This window comes from Barbatula barbatula (assembly GCF_947034865.1).
Source record: "Barbatula barbatula genome assembly, chromosome: 11".
NCBI lineage: Eukaryota > Metazoa > Chordata > Actinopteri > Cypriniformes > Nemacheilidae > Barbatula > Barbatula barbatula.
Window position 1 is genome coordinate 11,988,049 of NC_136774.1, and position 18,510 is coordinate 12,006,558.

The 18,510-nt window shown below is 36.6% G+C and overlaps 1 protein-coding gene across 1 annotated transcript in view; it reads right to left on the bottom strand.

Annotated features, from left to right (window-relative positions):
• Nucleotides 1-1,410: 1,410 nt before the first annotated feature.
• Nucleotides 1,411-18,510, bottom strand: part of adgrd1 (adhesion G protein-coupled receptor D1) — a 43,872-nt gene continuing 26,772 nt past the window's right edge. Inside the window, exons 14-25 of the mRNA XM_079468511.1 lie at nucleotides 14,559-14,632; nucleotides 13,249-13,372; nucleotides 10,381-10,484; nucleotides 9,576-9,687; nucleotides 8,765-8,918; nucleotides 7,238-7,304; nucleotides 6,193-6,259; nucleotides 4,952-5,043; nucleotides 4,725-4,851; nucleotides 4,449-4,490; nucleotides 3,485-3,577; nucleotides 1,411-3,401 (exon numbers count right to left, since the gene is read on the bottom strand). Of these exons, the coding sequence (XP_079324637.1) occupies nucleotides 3,306-3,401; nucleotides 3,485-3,577; nucleotides 4,449-4,490; nucleotides 4,725-4,851; nucleotides 4,952-5,043; nucleotides 6,193-6,259; nucleotides 7,238-7,304; nucleotides 8,765-8,918; nucleotides 9,576-9,687; nucleotides 10,381-10,484; nucleotides 13,249-13,372; nucleotides 14,559-14,632 (1,152 nt within the window). The 3' untranslated portion in view covers nucleotides 1,411-3,305. The remainder of the gene's footprint in view (nucleotides 3,402-3,484; nucleotides 3,578-4,448; nucleotides 4,491-4,724; nucleotides 4,852-4,951; nucleotides 5,044-6,192; nucleotides 6,260-7,237; nucleotides 7,305-8,764; nucleotides 8,919-9,575; nucleotides 9,688-10,380; nucleotides 10,485-13,248; nucleotides 13,373-14,558; nucleotides 14,633-18,510) is intronic.

The following is an 18,510-nucleotide window of genomic DNA, read 5'->3' on the forward strand; positions in this document are numbered from 1 at the left end:
TACATAATTTCCTGATTCAATTTATTTAAATTGGCGAGAAAATAAAATGAAAAAGGGGAAATAATTATTATCTTCGTTATACTAAAATATTTATAATCTTAAAATAAAATAATATGATTATTTATAGTAATAATGAGTATAAAGTGATACCAGTGAACTAGTATTGTTACAGTCAACACTTTTTGATTGAAATAGTACTTATAGAAACAAACAATATTAAACAGTAACATGTGGTTTTGTCTATGTTGTGTTTCTAGGTCATGGCACATTTTATGCAAATTTTTGCTAATCTTTTTTCTGCATTAGAACCATTTTACTAGGTACTCATTGTTTTTTCAAAGAACCTTCTCTGCTTTCAGTAAGATGATGGTACGCTTTCTCCACCCATGGAGCATGAAATGTATTCCAGGAGAATTTAATTACAGAAGAGAGAGCAGCATAATGATACACACATTTCCATGTTGTTTCTTCTCTAAATCAAAATTTTGAGTCCCAGCCATTGTCTAAATTTTTGGATGTCACATTTTGACTTACATCATCCTATTCATTGTCATAAATGAATAAAAACATTGTATGGGCACGCTGCCTTTGTTATATTATTCATAATATCATACTGACGTATTTGACACACGCATCTCCACCCTAACTTAAATATAGATATATGACATTGGACGACCATTATTCATGTGAAAACATATCTAGCTCATACGCAGCACTCTGATGGGTCACTTGAGACCTTCATTACTTTTTAATGCAAAAATGAATCTTAATAATCTGCTTTTAAATCTAGACAGAAATCCACCCTGTTAAAATTAATCTGTGATCGGACGTGTAGGATGCTTTACTATACATGTGTGAATAAAGAGGTTTAACCCCGAAGGACAAATTAGTCATCAGACAAACGTGTATAGGCAAAGATGTGACAAAATACACATGGGTTCTCTATTTTTTATTGTCTAGGGTGCATTATTCTCTTCGGTTTTTGGTTTTGCACGTGGACCTCTATGAATATGCTGTTTTGCCAGGATGAAAAATTACACCAGGTACATACCAAACGCTTAAGATTGAATATAATGATATTTTAATGTTATTTTAAGGTTAAATCAACACTTCCCAAAAGTAGGGAAAATGATTATACATTTAAGGTTTGAGCCCAAACTTTTATTAAGAATCAATAACTGCTGAGTAGTTTTAATGTAATTCAATATAATGAATATAGAATTAAATATTATTATAAATTAATACTAATATAATTTTAATATTAAATTAATTGTTAATTTACAGACCGGAAGCTAACTTTGCTCCAGGTCATGCGCGCGTGTCCATTGCTTTCTCTTTTCAAGAAACATGAGCTACAGTAGGCTACTTTTGTTTTAATCTTGAAATGTAAAAAAATACCATAAACAATGTCACTTAATAAAATACTTTTATTTAAACACCAGAATACATTACAAAAGTAAAGACTTTTTATTAAAATATAACAGACAACAAGACAATCAAAATGTCGTATAGAAAACTTTATAATCGGTTTCCATTTTACATGGGAAGACATCATCACAATACAACTCATTTGAATCTATGTAGGCCTACTGTATGTCATTTATCCCGCACGACTGTTTTCAACATCTTCCACTCCCTTCCTGTCACAGTAAATCCATAAGGATTCACAATGGTTTACAGACACAAAACATCGAACACAGAAGCAAAACACACAGGTTATACAATAAACAATGTCACTTTCTTCACTGTGAAAAAATCACCCATCATTGCATCGTTTACAAAATAATGTTGTTGACTTTAGCCATTCGCATTCATTACTCAATGCTCAACCTTTTTATGTAGCAACATAAGACTAGATATGTACAGCTCACATGTCATATCACAGTTTTTAGACTTAAATAAATGATTTTATTTTAGAATAATCTTACATTTTTGAAACAGACCTCTTAAATGATGAAACAGAGGAGAATACAATTCAAGGAATGGAATCAGAAGAATAGAGACTTCACAGGAAAGCAGCTCACATTTTATGAAGAAACCACAATACACTTTACTTGAATTTGTAAATCTGAGGCACTTCTTGTGGTTAAGCATCGGAAAAAAACTCTAAGCTGTGGGTGTAATGAGATAACGCTGACGCTATCCAATAATTTTACAGAATATGTTATATGAAAATATATAAATACTTCATAGGCGACACATCCATACATATTAAGCGTAACTACAATCTACACTTAATACATGGAGTGGAGAACAACAACGTCAGCACTTTTAAATGACAAAAGTGGGTTAAACGCACATAAAGTCACCCGATACACTGCATAAACACAACATATTAAATAACTGGACAAAAACTGTGTGGGGTGAAAATGTTCACCCTGTCTTTTGGGGATGACTTGATCTGCTGGGGACGATCAAAGAAATGTAAACCCCCATCATTCTCACACATCATTCCCCTCTTGTGTTTTTTCCCACTATTTTTGGTTAATTTAATAACGCATTCAGCTACCAATTCGAGTGCAGTACTCTTGAGTCCACACTAAATCCATTTAGTTAAATTCTGCAGAATTGTCCCTAAAATTAGCGCTAGGTCTGATTCTACAAACAATAGCTGATAGAGCCATAAAGTCAGTCAAATAAGAGTTTATACAGTATTCTGATACAGCATGAGAACTTCAATCTTGCAGTATCATGATGAAAACATTCATTTAAAATATACATATGGTAACACATTAAATATGACTATGATGGCACATTTACATGCACTGTTACTCTGTGGATGTGGCATACTGGCTTTTGTTATTTACAAAATAGGATTAAAACAAACATGTTCAGTTGTATTAAACTTGGAAACAGCGCTTGACTTTTAGAGAATAATAAAAAACTAAAGCAACTAGTGTCAGATAAAAAGCATTTTTTTCTAGTTAAAGTTGAAGAAATTCAGACGGAACTTGCATTTTCTTTAAAAATGTAAATTAAAAAATGGGTCCAATAGTCATTTAATTAGCATTTGTCTAAGGAGACTCTATTCCTTGAGAGCTAGTACATTGCCTAGTTCGTTTTAAACTAAGGTTCACTGGTTCCTCGACAGACCCACTTATTGTTCTAAAAAGGGCCTTGTGTCCATCCATCGTTTGTACCTTTAGAGAAATGATCAGCAGGAGGAAATGACATCAGAGAACTTTGTGTTGGGAGTTTTTCTGATTATATAGGGTCACAATAACAGCATCTGTCAGCAAGGAAACGTTGCTGTACTCTGTTGTCCTTTGCTGTCTTTGGATCGAGCAAATAAAGACCCGGCGTTTTTATACCGCGGACAAATCTATGCGGTTGGCTGAGTTGGTGCTTTTATCCCATGTGTTCATCTTTGTGGGAGTAACACCTCCCTTGTTGCCATTCATCTGTGAAGGAAAACAAGAAAGTCAGCCGTGAAATACATTTCAGACAAAAAGAAGAATTGGAGAAAGTGTCTGAAAGGACTTACGATATCTGAGTTGAATGGTTTGACGTTAATGTTTCGGATAGAGCTGCTGGTTAAAGTCCACACTTTGGTTTTATGTTTGAAAGCGGCTCTCACCTGCAATACCAAAATAAAGAACACGGTTTGTCTTCTTTCTGTTGGTTATAAAATGGGATATTGTTCTAAAATTTCAAATTCGATTGTAGAGCCTCGATTGGGTCAAGTTTAAATTGAGATACTAAATTTTAACCAGAAAAAATTTTTTTTATCTAAAACTGAAGAAATTAACTAACTCTAAAATAAAAAAATACAATTTACATAGAAACAACAAAGTAAGGACAAACAAATAAATAAATAATGACAAAAGCACATATAATGGTATGAAAATTGCTAAAAATTTAACAATTAAACTTTTTTGAAATGCTGGCGAAGAAGATCATTTTTGATTTGATAAAATGGTAGTGTTACCAAAGTTACTGTTAAAACATATAATTATTAAATCATTATTTTGTTAAACAAATTCATAAAGTGTCTTCCTTCCATTATAGGTAGTTGACAAATAAACTGCAATGTACAATGTGATTGTGAGAGGAAAAATTGAGAAAAAAGAACAATGAAGATACATTTCTCTTATTCTATTTTAGATTTTAATATAAATATTAATAATATAAAATAATATTTATGTATATAATCATATCTTAAGTTATTGATCTCTATGGGTCTCTATGGGTGCTCTGCATACACACAGTAGTAAGGAATACACTGTTTAGAAAAAACGGTTTTAGTTCTTAATCTGTTACAAGTGAGATACAAGACTATTTTAGTTAAGCCTTTAATTTGAAGATTTATGATTGCATAAAAAATCCAGTACCACATCTTCACCACTAGGCGAAGCTTTAAACAAGCGTCACAGGTGCACAGCAGAAGTCAGACAAACTTTATAATTTACACCAGCAAACAACACACAGCTGCACAAACAGGCTCTTACCTCAGAGTTTAACAGACAGTGAAACAGGAATATGAAGAAGCCCTTTGAGATAAAAAGACAAACAAAAGATAAAACCAGGTGTTGTGAGGTCGCTTCAGTTCGCATCAGCTCACATTCTCACAAGTCGCTCCAGATACTTAACAGGCTTAAGTCTTTTCAACATTATGTACCATATTTTTTAAAGCCGTCATCGTTTGGAAAGCATACTGTTGATTTTGGACAGCGTTTAATCGACATGAGAAAGAACTGGGTTTTGTGTATCCAGTGATGTCTAACCTGTAGTGAGTTGAAGACTGCAAACATGTACTGGAAGAGCAGGGAGTGGTCGTTTACTGCAAGAACGCCAAAGATCCACGATATGCCCAAGATGGGAAGGAGTACTGCCACGGCTTTGGTCGTAAGCCTGGAGGGACGGACACACATGAAAACACACACAAGGCGATATGAATCCACGAAAGAAAGCAGAGCATGTGAGGCATGATATGAGATAAATGATCACTCACTTCACAGAGTTGGCGTCTCCGTGGACCTTATAATTCTCAGCACTGATCCTCGATATGATCCTTGTCACGGCTATCAGGATGCCAATATTGACCTGGAGGGCAGAGGTCACAGCATTATAAACATTACATGGAAACGCTTGTGCATCATTTCTGGTCAAGAATGGATGATTTAACAGACATTGTTAAGGCAATACCGTATAGGGTTCAACATAAACTCTGTCAGCAGCATCTGTGATAATGATTTTGACCTCACTCAGTATATATAAACAAACATAAATCCCATTTAAGTGCGGATAAGTGCAGATACAGGTGTATCTTTGATGAACTATGCGTTTGAGTTTTTCCTTGCTGAATTTTTTTTCCAAAACCCATCACAGAATTTCTAATGGTTTCCATTAAAATAACTGTTAGCTTTTCCATTAAAACCATTACAACATTTATTTATATAGTGTGTTTTGGGGTATTTGCCAGAACCCCACCAAAATCACATCCCTGCTGAAAAAAACTATAGAAACCCAATGGAAACCATTACAGAAGTTCTATTGTTTTCCATTTCCATTCCTTTAAAACCAAAACAAATCCTTTCAAAACTACTTTAAATGGTTTTAATTTTTAACTTTAGCGGTTTCCATTGTTTTTGTCAGCAGGGATAAATGCCCAAAATACACTACAATTTTTTTAAATGGTTTACATGGAAAAGCTAATGGTTCAAGTTATTATTTTAATGGAAACGATTATAATTTCTGTTACGGTTCCTGTTGGGTTTCTGGGAAACCCAGCAGAAACCAGTAGAACCATTACAGTTTCCATCAAAGCCAGTACAAATCCCTTTAAAACCATTATAACATATTTAATGGTTTCTACAGTTTTTTCTGCAGAAAAATAAACCATTACAGAAATTCTATTGGTTACCATTAAAATACCATTATGCACCATTAGCTTATTTCCATTACAACCATTACAATTCCCATTATTACCAATTAAAACCATTAGATTTTCTTTTGTGTTTTGGGCATGGTTCTATTGCTTTTTTCAGCAGGCTTTTTTTCAGAAGATTAACTGATAGTTTTTGTGCCATTCTGAGGATATAATTTACTCTTTGAAGGTTAACTTATGTTTTGGTGTCCTTGCATACAGTATATTATGTGAAAGGTTATTACTTGTTATAGAGGGATAGTTAAGTAATAACAAATATGTGATCAAGAAAACTGAACTCTCATATTTTTTTAATGGCTACTTACCATTATAACAAACAGAGCAGGAGCTACAAAAGCCCAAATTGCTCCATTCTTAAGAGAAAGCCAGCAACTGGTACAGACAAATATGAGACAAAAAGAAAGAGACACCACAAATATACAATGATTAAAAGTCTGATTGAAATCAGATTCATGTCACATAATCGGTTACCTTAAAGTGATAGTTCACCCAAAAAAACAGATTCTGTCATTATTTAGTCACCCTCTTGTCATTTCAAACCTGTATGAATTTCTTTCTTTTACAGAATACAGAAGAAAATATTTGGAAGAAAGTTGGAAACCGAACAGCACTGGCCCACATCAAAGTCCATTTTACAGAAGTCATGCCACTCGTCGGCCATGTTTGCAATGCCTCTGGTCGGTTAAAAGCAAGTCCAGAGTCCTATCTACATGAATGGGGGAAGGCAGATATTTTTTTAAATCGCTGGCAAAAATCACAATTAAACAGCATATTTCCTATCAATAATTAAACCTGACATGAACTGAACCATTACTTGGTGGTTTTCCTTGTTTAAATTGCGCAAAAAATCACCAATGCAAGTGAATGGGTACCCTTGGTGTTTAGTTTCACAACATTCTTCAAAATATCTTACTTGTTTTGCGGAAGAACCAAAGTCGTACAGGTTTGAAATGACAAGACGGTGAGTAAAAGATGACAAAATATAAATTTTTGGGCGAACTATCCATTTGAGGCCTGTTCACACCCATAATAACAACGATACTGTAACTATAAAGTCTAAAAAGTCACTCTCAATGAAAGAGAAGAGCAGAGTACACGCAACAACTAAAATGATACAGAGGAACAATATAGTTGGGATCAATTTTAATGTTCAATAAAAGCATTTCAAATTAAAAGGATTCATGCATTTTTAATCTAACACGGCTGCATGAGCTTAGAATAAGCATATGGTTATCATCCATTGGTGTGGATGCTAATACTGTATAACGTCCTCGTTTTGGTGTGAACAGGCCTTTAAACTGGACATCTGCTGACCATGCTTTGACCTGTGGTGTCGTCATGGTAACTTACTTGCCAGTCTCCCCATAGCTGCTCAGTGATGAAGTCATAGACACCACACATATGACCAACGGGGATCCTGAGTAAATAAACATGTGAATGTGTTTTACAGATTTGCAACAGAGGAACATTTTGAAAGGACAAAACAAAATTTGGTGTTGACAGGAAACTTAACCTTATATTAACTAACACAAAAATGAATAACTTTTAATACTTTATTTCTCACACACGTAAATGCCGACATATCATTAAACCGGGTGGAAAAACTTGACTAGTACAGCCTTAAAGTAATAGTTCACCCAAAAATAAGAATTGCCATCATTTACTCACCATCTTGTCATTTCAAACCTGTATGACTTTCTTTCGTCCGCAGAAGACAGAAGAAGATATTTTGAAGAATGTCGGTAACTGGCCCCCATTCACTTGCATTGGTTTTGTGTCCATATAATAGAAGTGAATGGGGGCCAGTGTGGATTGATTACCAACTTTCTTTAAAATATCTTCTTTTGTGTTCTGTGGAAGAAAGAAAGTCATGCAGGTTTGAAATGACAAAAGTGTGAGTAAATTATGACAGAATTTTATCACTTTAATGTCAAAATATGCGATTTGTTAACCAGGCAAATACTTTTAATTAGTTGTGCCAAATCTTTTTTCCTCTACGGCATTATTATTTCTGTGAACGTTTTTAATGTAATACAAATCTTATTTAAACATAACCAAAGCTAAAAATATCTTTGTTTAAACACAAACCACAGTTTAAGTTTTAAGATCATGTTGTAGGAGCTAAAATAAGAACAGCTGGACTGTAGCCGATTATTTCCATGCCACCATAAATAAAGAGCAGTGTTCCTTTGCCAGAAAGCATTAAGAGAGGGATTCGACCTCAATCTAATGTAATGACTTCAGTTCAACGCAGCCTGTTTTCTTCATCCACATACATCACTATGAATACGACTCCAAACCTCTATTTATTTGACACTAAATCAAACTCCATCATTGAAGACGCCCTCATTTATCACTGTGCCAACTTTTGCCTAGTGAGTGTTTGAATACAAATACGTATACGTAGCTCTGGTAATGTCCTTAAATAACAAAACATAAACTCAAAAGGCGCATTATAAATTGTACTAAAAAGAGAGCGAATGAAACCCGAACAAAGCACATGTGACCCATTATCACATGTGCGCACTTGAGAACAACTCAATTAATATTGATGACGGTATCAACAGCGTCGAGCCAGCAAAGATTTAATGATATCTTTAACAGACTGTTACATACAAATTTATTTTCCTCCCTTTTCTAAACACGGTCACATCATTCATGGCTAAAGGGAATGGGCTGATCTGTCTCAGGACTGATGCTTGCAGTGGGATGATCTCCTTTGACTCTCTTGGGTTCACGTATGACACTACACTGGGTCATTTGAGGCGATTGAAACCGATCTGAAGATTTGTTTCACGGCACTTTCTGTGTTCATTTGTTCATGCACAAACGTGTGTATTGGAATGTGATTTATCCAACAGTGTTCGGTAGACTCACCCCACCCAATGGCATAGTAATAGAAGTGCTTGCTCCCCTCCGAGCCGAACACTTTGATCACCATGCTGTAGAGATGAAGCCCTTCCACTAGCATCCAGGCGAACGCACACAGGAAGAAGAAATGCAGCAACACGGCCATGATCTTACACGGAAGCTGCAGAGAATAGTATCACAAAAGTTCGCTGAATCGGTCGACTTTGTGAATGAATCATTCGAATCAGGTTTCTGAATCAGCTAAAGTGACTCGTTCGAAAGTCGTTGATACTTCTCATAAGAACACACATAGCTTGATTCAATGTAAAAGCACAACTTAGACACAAAATAACCGTGAAAAAAACATCTTGCTGAACAGGTTGAAGCATACAATTGTGCCTTTTTCTGCACTGTTAACACATTTTATTTTTTATTATCTGTATTCATTTAAAAATAAAAAGCCTGGGAGTTTATACCAGCTCAAAGCTGACATTAAACGCCCGCAGCGAGAGCTCAGCCGAGTCCTCAGATAGATGAGGCGTAATCAAATGAACTCAGTATTATATTAATCTGCTCGTAATGTTGCAGGCATGTGAGAGGATCAGTGGAGCCATCTGCTCTTTTTTCTTAAAGTTACGACAACCTATTGTTTATGAAACCAGTGATGACACCAGTACCGTAACACCCAATTAAACACATTTCATCTTAAATGAAGTCATTTTGAAAGTTTGTAAACATGTCAGCTAGAGTGTGGATCCAACAATATTGGGCTTCAGATGGAGGTGAAGCATTGTCGAGTACCGCAGAACGAGTCTGAAACAGTGTTGTACTGACTTACCGTTCCAGGACTGAAGCGGAAACTGATGAGCAGGAGGATCTGAGCGACTAGGATGGCAAACGCTAGGTTGGCATGAATGTGGTACCTCTGGTTACGGATGGTACTAACAGATCTATATACAAAGCAACAAATAACAGAAGAAGAGGTGAGTATTTGGAAAAGCAATGATGATAATAATGATTAAAGGGTTTATGTGCTTTTTATCTGGAATACTAATAGACTTTCACAGGAAACCTAAAAACAGCCATTTTTTTAATTGGTAAATTAATTTGGTAATTATAGTGTGCAGAAATGATTATTTCTTTAATCGCCTTGATATATTAAAGTCCCAGTGAATTGGAAGTTGCGATTGTTTTAACTTCCATGTTTTGATGCACTTCCAAGTGAAATGGAATATCAAATTAAAAAAATAGTGGGTGTGGCTCGCGTTTTTTGCTGCGATTTGATTGGGTGTATAAAAACAGGTGTTGCAATTTAAAATGGAACTGGCCACAGACTGACACTTGAAGGGGAGGAGTTAACGGATGCTCCGCCCAAGCCATTTACCATAAGTCATTTAAGATGGATATGCACTAAAAGGTGAAATTAATTTTCTGATTTTAACTGAAGATTATGAGGGCACATTCATTTTAAATAGAGAGCGACCCACACTGATAAGCTATTAACAATAATTGCTACAATATTTCATGAAAAAATAGGCAATGTAACTTTTTATTTCACTGGGACTATAATACATACATTAATGCATATGACGTAAACATCATATTTATGTATGATATGACATATGGCAATTTGGGATACTCACGACAGCACGGCAAAGGTGACCAGCGTAATCGCCAGGCAGAAAATGGAGATGGAGCAGCCGATGTAGCTAATGGTGGACAGCGCCACCTCGTGGGCCTTCGAGAGCTGTGAAGAAATCATACATACGACACAGACAATGAGAGGCAACCAATATGTCAATAATTTGGCCTTGTGTACCACACGGTACTTGAGGGGTTTAGAGGGCTTACAAGCCCCAGATGTTATTGTAAATGAGAAAAACACTGAATCCCACGGCAACGGTCCACTGATTGTAAAGTCAAAGGTCCCATATGATTGGCTGAACTTGAATTAGTTCGCATGATATCAAATGACCTCAATACAGTTACATCATAATTTTATCAAAACCAAACATGCCTAACATCAATCACAATCTGTTACGTGGTGTCAAACGTATTTTATCTCTTGAGTAAAAAAAGAGCAGCGCTTGAAAATCAAAAACAGGACAAAAAGACTGCTTCAAACCACCTGTTAAGAAAACACAAAACATTCTCATTTCTTTCAGGATATGAAGTGATCCATTGGTATTAAGCCCATAATTGGTACTCAGTGTTGCATCTGTGCGTTGAACCTATAGGCTGTTGCTTTCCCTCGTGATTCTATTTCCATACTCGGGTTCGATTGTACATTAACTCCGCTTCCTGCCTTGTGATTATACCAGACCCGGAATATGGAGGACCTGCGGAGCGGTAAAGAAAGCACCAGCTCCTCCGGGCTCGAAGCGTTGAGGTGAGCCGCTAATTGAGGCCCAGGCGGAAGCGGGCATTAGCATCAAAGCGCGAGAGGAGATGATTACATGACTGAGTGAAGACAGATTTTCTCAACAAACACATGCAGAGGATAGATGCACAAGAGCCAAGCTGCACCTGGGTGTCTCGGTTTGGCTCGTATTGTACGGTTGCTGAAAGCACAAACCTTGGGAATCTGACTTTTTTGTGAAACAATGTCTCCGCAGACCCACTATACGTCCTTATTTAAGGTTCGAGCTTTGAAAATAAATCAACAGGACATGGGTTAGCAAAATATGCATTTCAAAGGCAGCTGTTATTTACAAGCATTCCCTGACAGATGACAATCCGGCCCACGGAGCTCAACCCACCCACTCGCCGACTCGCGTTCTCCTCCGAGAGCCATTCGCATTCAACACCGGGTTTCGAATGAACTAGCAACGAAATACCTCACGTCACCCCGGGAGAACCGTCTCAACTGCGTCCAAATTGTCTTCTTTACTAAAGCTCTGCAGCTGATTTACTGAATGCCTCAGCCAATCAAAACGCCGAGCCCTGCATGCTGCTGGCTCACGGCGGAAGAGAAACACAGTTTAGTGTGGCAATCATCTCAGCGTCTCAGTGTTTTTAGAGGACCCTGCTGGGATATGACCTAATTTCTTAAGCAAGGACTCTTGAGAAACCAGACTAACATCAAGGGCAGCTGTTAGTTTTTCGAATATATGTGCATGTATCTGACCATCTAATGATGGAGAAGATTGGACTGGTAAGATGAAAGATCATGAGCGGGTGTATTGGAGAAATTTTGGAACATAGGGCTGTAATGTTAGACAGCTCAAATCAGTAGAATGAAAAAATCAAATCTACTAGTAGAGACAATTCACAAATGATGTAGGCTTGAAAACAGGTCTGTGCTGAATAATCATATATGCGAGTCAATCAGTGAAATCCAGGCTAAAGTCACATCATTTCATCATGAAGTTGAGATCTAAAAATCAATGAAAGAGCAAGTTTGATTTCAACAATTAATTTCCCAACGATTAAAATTTTTGACATGACATTACTCAACATTAAAAATATCAAGATTATAATTTCACAGAATGTTCTCTTCAAAAATACTTTATTCAGATTTTCCGAAAAAATACTGAAATTAATAATTTTACTGCTGCTACGTTTTATTATTTTACACAAAAAAGCCCAAGGCCGCGACATGCATGTCTTCCGGAAATCCTATAACATTCAACCAATCAGATGACGACTTTGAACGTCCTGAAGTGTTTCCAGAAAAGTCTGCCCTAATGCATCAGACGTTCAGCCAACGTAATAATAGCTGTAATAATCATCGTATTATATTATGCACAAGCAGGGTTGGAAATGGGGGGAATGTGGGGACAGAGTCCAGGGAGTGAATATCAAGGGGGTTCCACTCAAAGTATAGAGTATCTCCACCTTTTGTGCATGAAAAAGCCTCCACTATTCACACTTTATACCAAATGTAGTGGCATTTTTTTGTTTTAAAAATATAAATGACACATGAAATGAAACTTGTGTTTTCCACGTTATCGCCTTTTTTACATGTCACCACATGCTGCACATGTGATGGCATCGGTCTTTAAATGGGAATTTACACAGAAATGTTCCAAAACCACACATTTCACATGTGTTTTTGCACATGTAAAACAGATGTTGTCCGCATGGTGAAATTCATGTCTTTTCTGTCAGGGCATGTCCCCACCTAAAGTCCCCCAGTGAATCTTAGTCATTTCCACCACATCACACACATTATTTGCTTGAGTCAGTCTTAAAACGCACTGAATCCAGTAGAGAGATTATTGAATTAACACCTGACTCATGCATTGACTTAATCTAGATAAACATTCACAAAACTTACAAAAAACAACTTGAATTAAAAAAATAACTAATATTATAGCGGACACAATGTTCAAAATCTTTACAAGCAGGCCTCACAGTGCACACTTAACCATTATTATATCCGTGTGTTGAAGCGCTGACCAGTCCGTTCTCTAAAGCCATGTTAGCCATCATTCAAATCAAGACTGCTGCTAACACATTCAATACATAAAAAAACAACAGCAGACTGTATGACATTGTGGTTGTCTCACCTCCATAGGAACCACCTGCATGAGAATGGCGAAGTTGGTCAGATGGTTACACAAGCAGACAGAGAAGGACAAGTTTCCATCAGCTCTCACACATCCCTCATTGGACCACACACCCTCTTTGGAGCTGAAACACACAGACATGCATGTGTTTAATTAAGCGTTACATCTTCTGGAGCATTTCATAGCGTATATTGAAACCATGTGCATTCAACAGCCTCATTCTCAGTGTTAATGGTATTACCAAAGCTTTATTCATCAAAATGTATTAAAAAGAAATCAAACCGATCCCATTCATCTCTTTGAGAGGATGTAGTCCAGCTTCATTACTTCTTCATCGTTCATGTCTGTCACGGGTGCAGTTATTTATTGAGTATTCAAGAATGAGCGAGCATGATATATAATGATAGAGAGAGAGAGAGTAAAGAAGAGGTACTGATTGTCAAATCAAATGATTTACATTTTTTAAATGATCCTCAATTGGCATAGTTTACAGGCTCATTTGAGTTTGTTTTACGGCTCTTACTGCACACGATTGTTCTTTATCAATAACAGATTTTCTCTGACTCTTTGGAGTGAAAAATCTACAGTAGGTTATGCCTAGTATATTGTTTCTAGCTATCTTTGGCTCATTCATGAGAGAAGTACCTGTGTATGATTAATGAACAAATTGTTCGGCTGAGGCGGATCTTTTCCACAAATTGTATGTTTTTGTTTACAACCAGTCTGAATGACTTTTTCACGAATGACAAAACTCACAGAAAGCACCAGAACTCATTCACTGTAAAAACACAACTGCTACATTCTGTAAGATTTTCCCAGTCGCGTTCCACGTTGGAAAAAATGTTAAACAACAAACATGACAAACTGTTTAAAGGGATAGTTCACCCAAAAATAAAGATTCTGTCTTTTTCCAAATGTGTGTACATTTCTTTGTTTCGATTAACACAGAGAGAGATGTTAGGGCGAATGCTTTGTAACCAGATAATTCTTGGTCACCATTGACTATCATAGAATAAAAAATTACTTTAATTACTTAAAAATTAGTTTTTGTTCTGCTGAACACAAAAGAAGATATTTTGAAGAATGTAGAACAGCAAACTGTTCTGGGGCACTTTTGACTCTATTGTTATTTTTCCTACTATGATAGTCAATGGTGGCCAAGAACGGTTTGGTTTCAAGCATTCATCCAAATATCTTTCTCCGTAGTCAACCAAACAAAGACGTGTATACAGATTTGAACTAGAGAGTTAGTAAATCATGACAGAATTTTTATTTTTGGGCGAACTATCCCTTTTATACTGTAAACCCACCTGTAGTCTAGGAAGGCGCAGTAGAGGAACACTTTTTTGCTTTGGTTTAAAGCCTGAAGCTGCTGTTCTTTACTCTGAAAGAAAGAGAACCATTTATAAAATGATAAAAAAATCATCACAGCTGTCTTGTTGGTACAGTAGACTCATTCAATGTCTTATTCATCCTGAAAGGTTAAATCCAACACATCAGACGTGAATTAGGTATCAATCCGTATGCTGCATGCTGAAAGGTCACAGTGTAACAAAAGAAAATCGTGTTTTTGAGTTTTGGAAAGTTTGAAACGCAATATTGTTAAATATATCACACACATACGCAAGCAAAGACCAAACAACCGCAGACGAAACCAAAATTCACGTTGAGAAATAGTAATTCCACATCCAACCTAGCCAAATGTCACCCACAATTTCCAACGATCAATTGAAAAGCTGTCCGTCTCCTCTCAATAATTAAACTCGCTGAATGTTTGTGACTCAATGGAGGACACAGCAAGAGACATATTCATGACTTGGGTGGATGAGAGATATTTGAACTAGTCAGCCTAGGAGGGCTTGGAAACTATGTCTAACACACCAACCAGTTGAGCTGGAAACAATGCAAGAGAGGAAAATATTTAGGGAAAATAGGAAGGACAACGCAATTCGGAACGCTCAACAGAATGATGAGATTGGATTCTACATTTTGGGAGTCATTGTATCTGTTTCAAAAAGGGACAGAAGGTAATGACATCATTATTAGACTTTTGAGAAAAATGTGGACCAATGCGTTAACTGATGGGACTGTTCACGGCCACAACAATAGATTTGTTTGGAATAAACACAGCTTGTGTTTTTTTCCATTGTCATTGACGCACATGGCTTTGAAGTGAAGTCAACCAGGGCTGCTTATTAGTTAAATGAGGGTATTTAGCTAATGGGACACCTTTTGTGCTGTGTTTCAGCTGTGTTGTCTGAAGGGTACAGAAGAGGCTATAAACCTCTAGGGAAAAGCGTAATTGAGTAATTGTAAGTGTGTTAGGAGAAGTACTGTGTGTGTGTCTTAACTGGACAATATAAATACAAGGTGTCTGGTAGGACGCAGAGACTGGAGCATCTGAGCTATTGTTTGTTCATCTGGAAAATACAGCTTTAATGCATTTCTCACAAGTCACATATTTTAGCACATTTTCAAGACAAAAAACGCATGCATTCACAAAACTCTGTAGACAACGTTTTATGGGGGTCCCCACCAGGGGCGATTCTAGGATTTTCATTTTAGGGGGGCTCAGCCCCCAATAAGGGTATGATTAAAAAACATTATTTGACTATTAGGGTAGGTTTGTATACTACTAACCTTATTGCTATCCACTATTTCATTGTATTCGAGAAGTGTATGTATAAGAATATAGACAAAACATGTATTAATGTAATTGTCTATTGGAAATATGTTTAATCTGTTCTATATTTATTTCTATTTATTAAAAATAACAACATGAATTATCAATTTGCCACTTCTATAAATCAATTACTTAAAATAAAACACAAATCCCTTTACTCTACTCTTACTCTAATGTATCATGATACACTAATGATTCATTATTACTTAATACAAAAAAATATTTAATATTACAAAACAAAATAACTCCACATGATGTTTCTCTCTCTGTGCCATTTGTTGCTTTCAGACAATGATGTGTGTATTTAACCATTTCTGGGCATGGTTGCACAATGTAATGCCGAGATACACAATAATATGTTTTAAATTTTAAAAAGTAAATTAAAATAAATCATGATCGTTTTCTAAAGTATGTTTTCATAGGTGTTAATCGCTTCATTTTCGTTGGAAGAAAAAACAACTACCACACTGTAGCGAAGACGTACTGGTATTGGATGAGAAACCCAACCGTGTATTGGTCCAGTAACATTATGTAAACTGCAATTACAAGAACTGCACCGATGCAGATGTCATATCATAGCAATCTATCAATAAATGCACACACACGCACACCTTGTACTCTCTGATGTTCGCTCTGTTCGGCGCCCCTGCGGATTGAAAAACGCACTGAATCCATGCAGACTCAGATCAGGGGAGGAGCCGAAACTTGACACAGCGCGCCGCCGTTACAAATTAGTCTTTAAAGGGGACTGAAGCGATCACAAATTAATTAATCAAATAATTTTTAGGGGGGCTGGGCAGAAGTTTAAGCTGAAGCCCCCCTAAAAAGGGCCTAGTGACGCCCCTGGTCCCCACTATCAAATGTTTTGCTTTTCTTTTTTTAAAAGACTAGCACCTTCGGCAAGTGAATGTATGTGTGTCTATGAGGATATTTTTTTAACCCTGCTTTGCTCTTTTAAACTCTGGCTGTGTTGGAGTTAAGAAGTAACATATGAGCACATGCACCACCCCATGTCAATAAAGAGTGGCCTTTGTAACAAGAAGACAGAAAAGCTTGCTCTAAATCATCTTGCTTTCCTGTTCCCTCACTACAATAGTCTCTGTTTCACTCTCAGCCTTACTGGTTCTCTCAGTAAAGACAGGGGCTTTAACAGTAATAAGTGACTAAGAGGCTAATTTTACCCAGGAGGGCCAAAGAGCATGGAAAGTCTAACTAATACTGACCCGGTCAAGATAGGGACTGTGTATAAATTCTCATACTTTCTTAGCATTTTAATAAATTTGCTGAAGAACTTGTTTACATTAGCCTGTTGTCGCACAAAAACTGAGTTTTAAAACGAAAACGACTGATCGCAGTACTGAGTGAGCTTTTTAAAAGCCATTTAAACAGGACTAGATGCAAAGTCTCATTGGGGAAACTTGGGGCACCTTCCCCTGGTAAACCAATTATACACCTGTAACAGCCCGAACATTACAACAGTCAGCCACTGTTTGTTGATACCACAGAAAACATGAATCCTGTCTATTGTAAAATGGTCTGTGATTTTTCCTCTATTAAATTCCAAATATAGCATTAAAAACGTAATGTTATTGAAAAGATGTTTATGGTTAGCAAACAGGCGGTCAATTTATAACCTGCCAAATTCTTTCCACAGGAGCAGTTTGCTCAGCATACTGAAGTATATTCTCTATTGGCTTCTACCTAAATAAAACCGCCTTATCCCGCTGCAGAAATCCTCCCACATTACCGTCGGCCTGAAACAGGATTTGTGCTGCCATTTTCTTTCAAATTGTGATGTATGTCCGAGAAAGAGAAGAAAAATATGTATACACTTATGGAAAGAGACGAAACTGTAGGGCGGGGCTCGATTTCGTCAATTGGGAATTGTTTGGATGTTGGATGTCTAGCTATACTGCCCTGCAAAGGCAAAGTGCAGTAACTGAACATTTGGTCAAAATTAAGATAAGGTTTGAAATGGGCTTTGTAACATCTGTTCTATCTTTCGACCAGTCTCCTGGTTCAATTTTGTCCCGTTTCAGAGAAACAAGAGTGTCAAAATTGCAGTAAGTGGCTGCTGTAAAAAACTTTGAAGGCATTTTTCTCAGTTCCAGTGTTTGGGAACCATGGCTGAACAGAAAGTCTGTAGAAATGTCAGAACTGAAAATAGGATTTGCGCTCCCTGCGTCAATGTCTGCCGTCAAGGCAGTGGGCTGAGCAGCTGAAATTCATTACAACATTGTTTTTCAGTGTTAATCATTGAATTTGATAACACATAGATAACAACATAGCAGAGAGCTTTCTTAATATTTTACAGCTTATTCATTGATACGATTTTGTAGGCTTTGCAAACACATGTGCAACCCTTAAAAGCCATACACCATTGAGCCCCCACATAACATTTACATTTACATTTAGTCATTTAACAGACGCTTTTATCCAAAGCGACTTACAGATGAGGAAACATTGGAAGCAATTATAACAACATAGACAACAAAATACATAATTGCATCAAACTAGTCCATTAAAGCCTAGCACAGTATACAAAGCTAAGAATAGTGAGGTTAGTAATTTTTGTATTT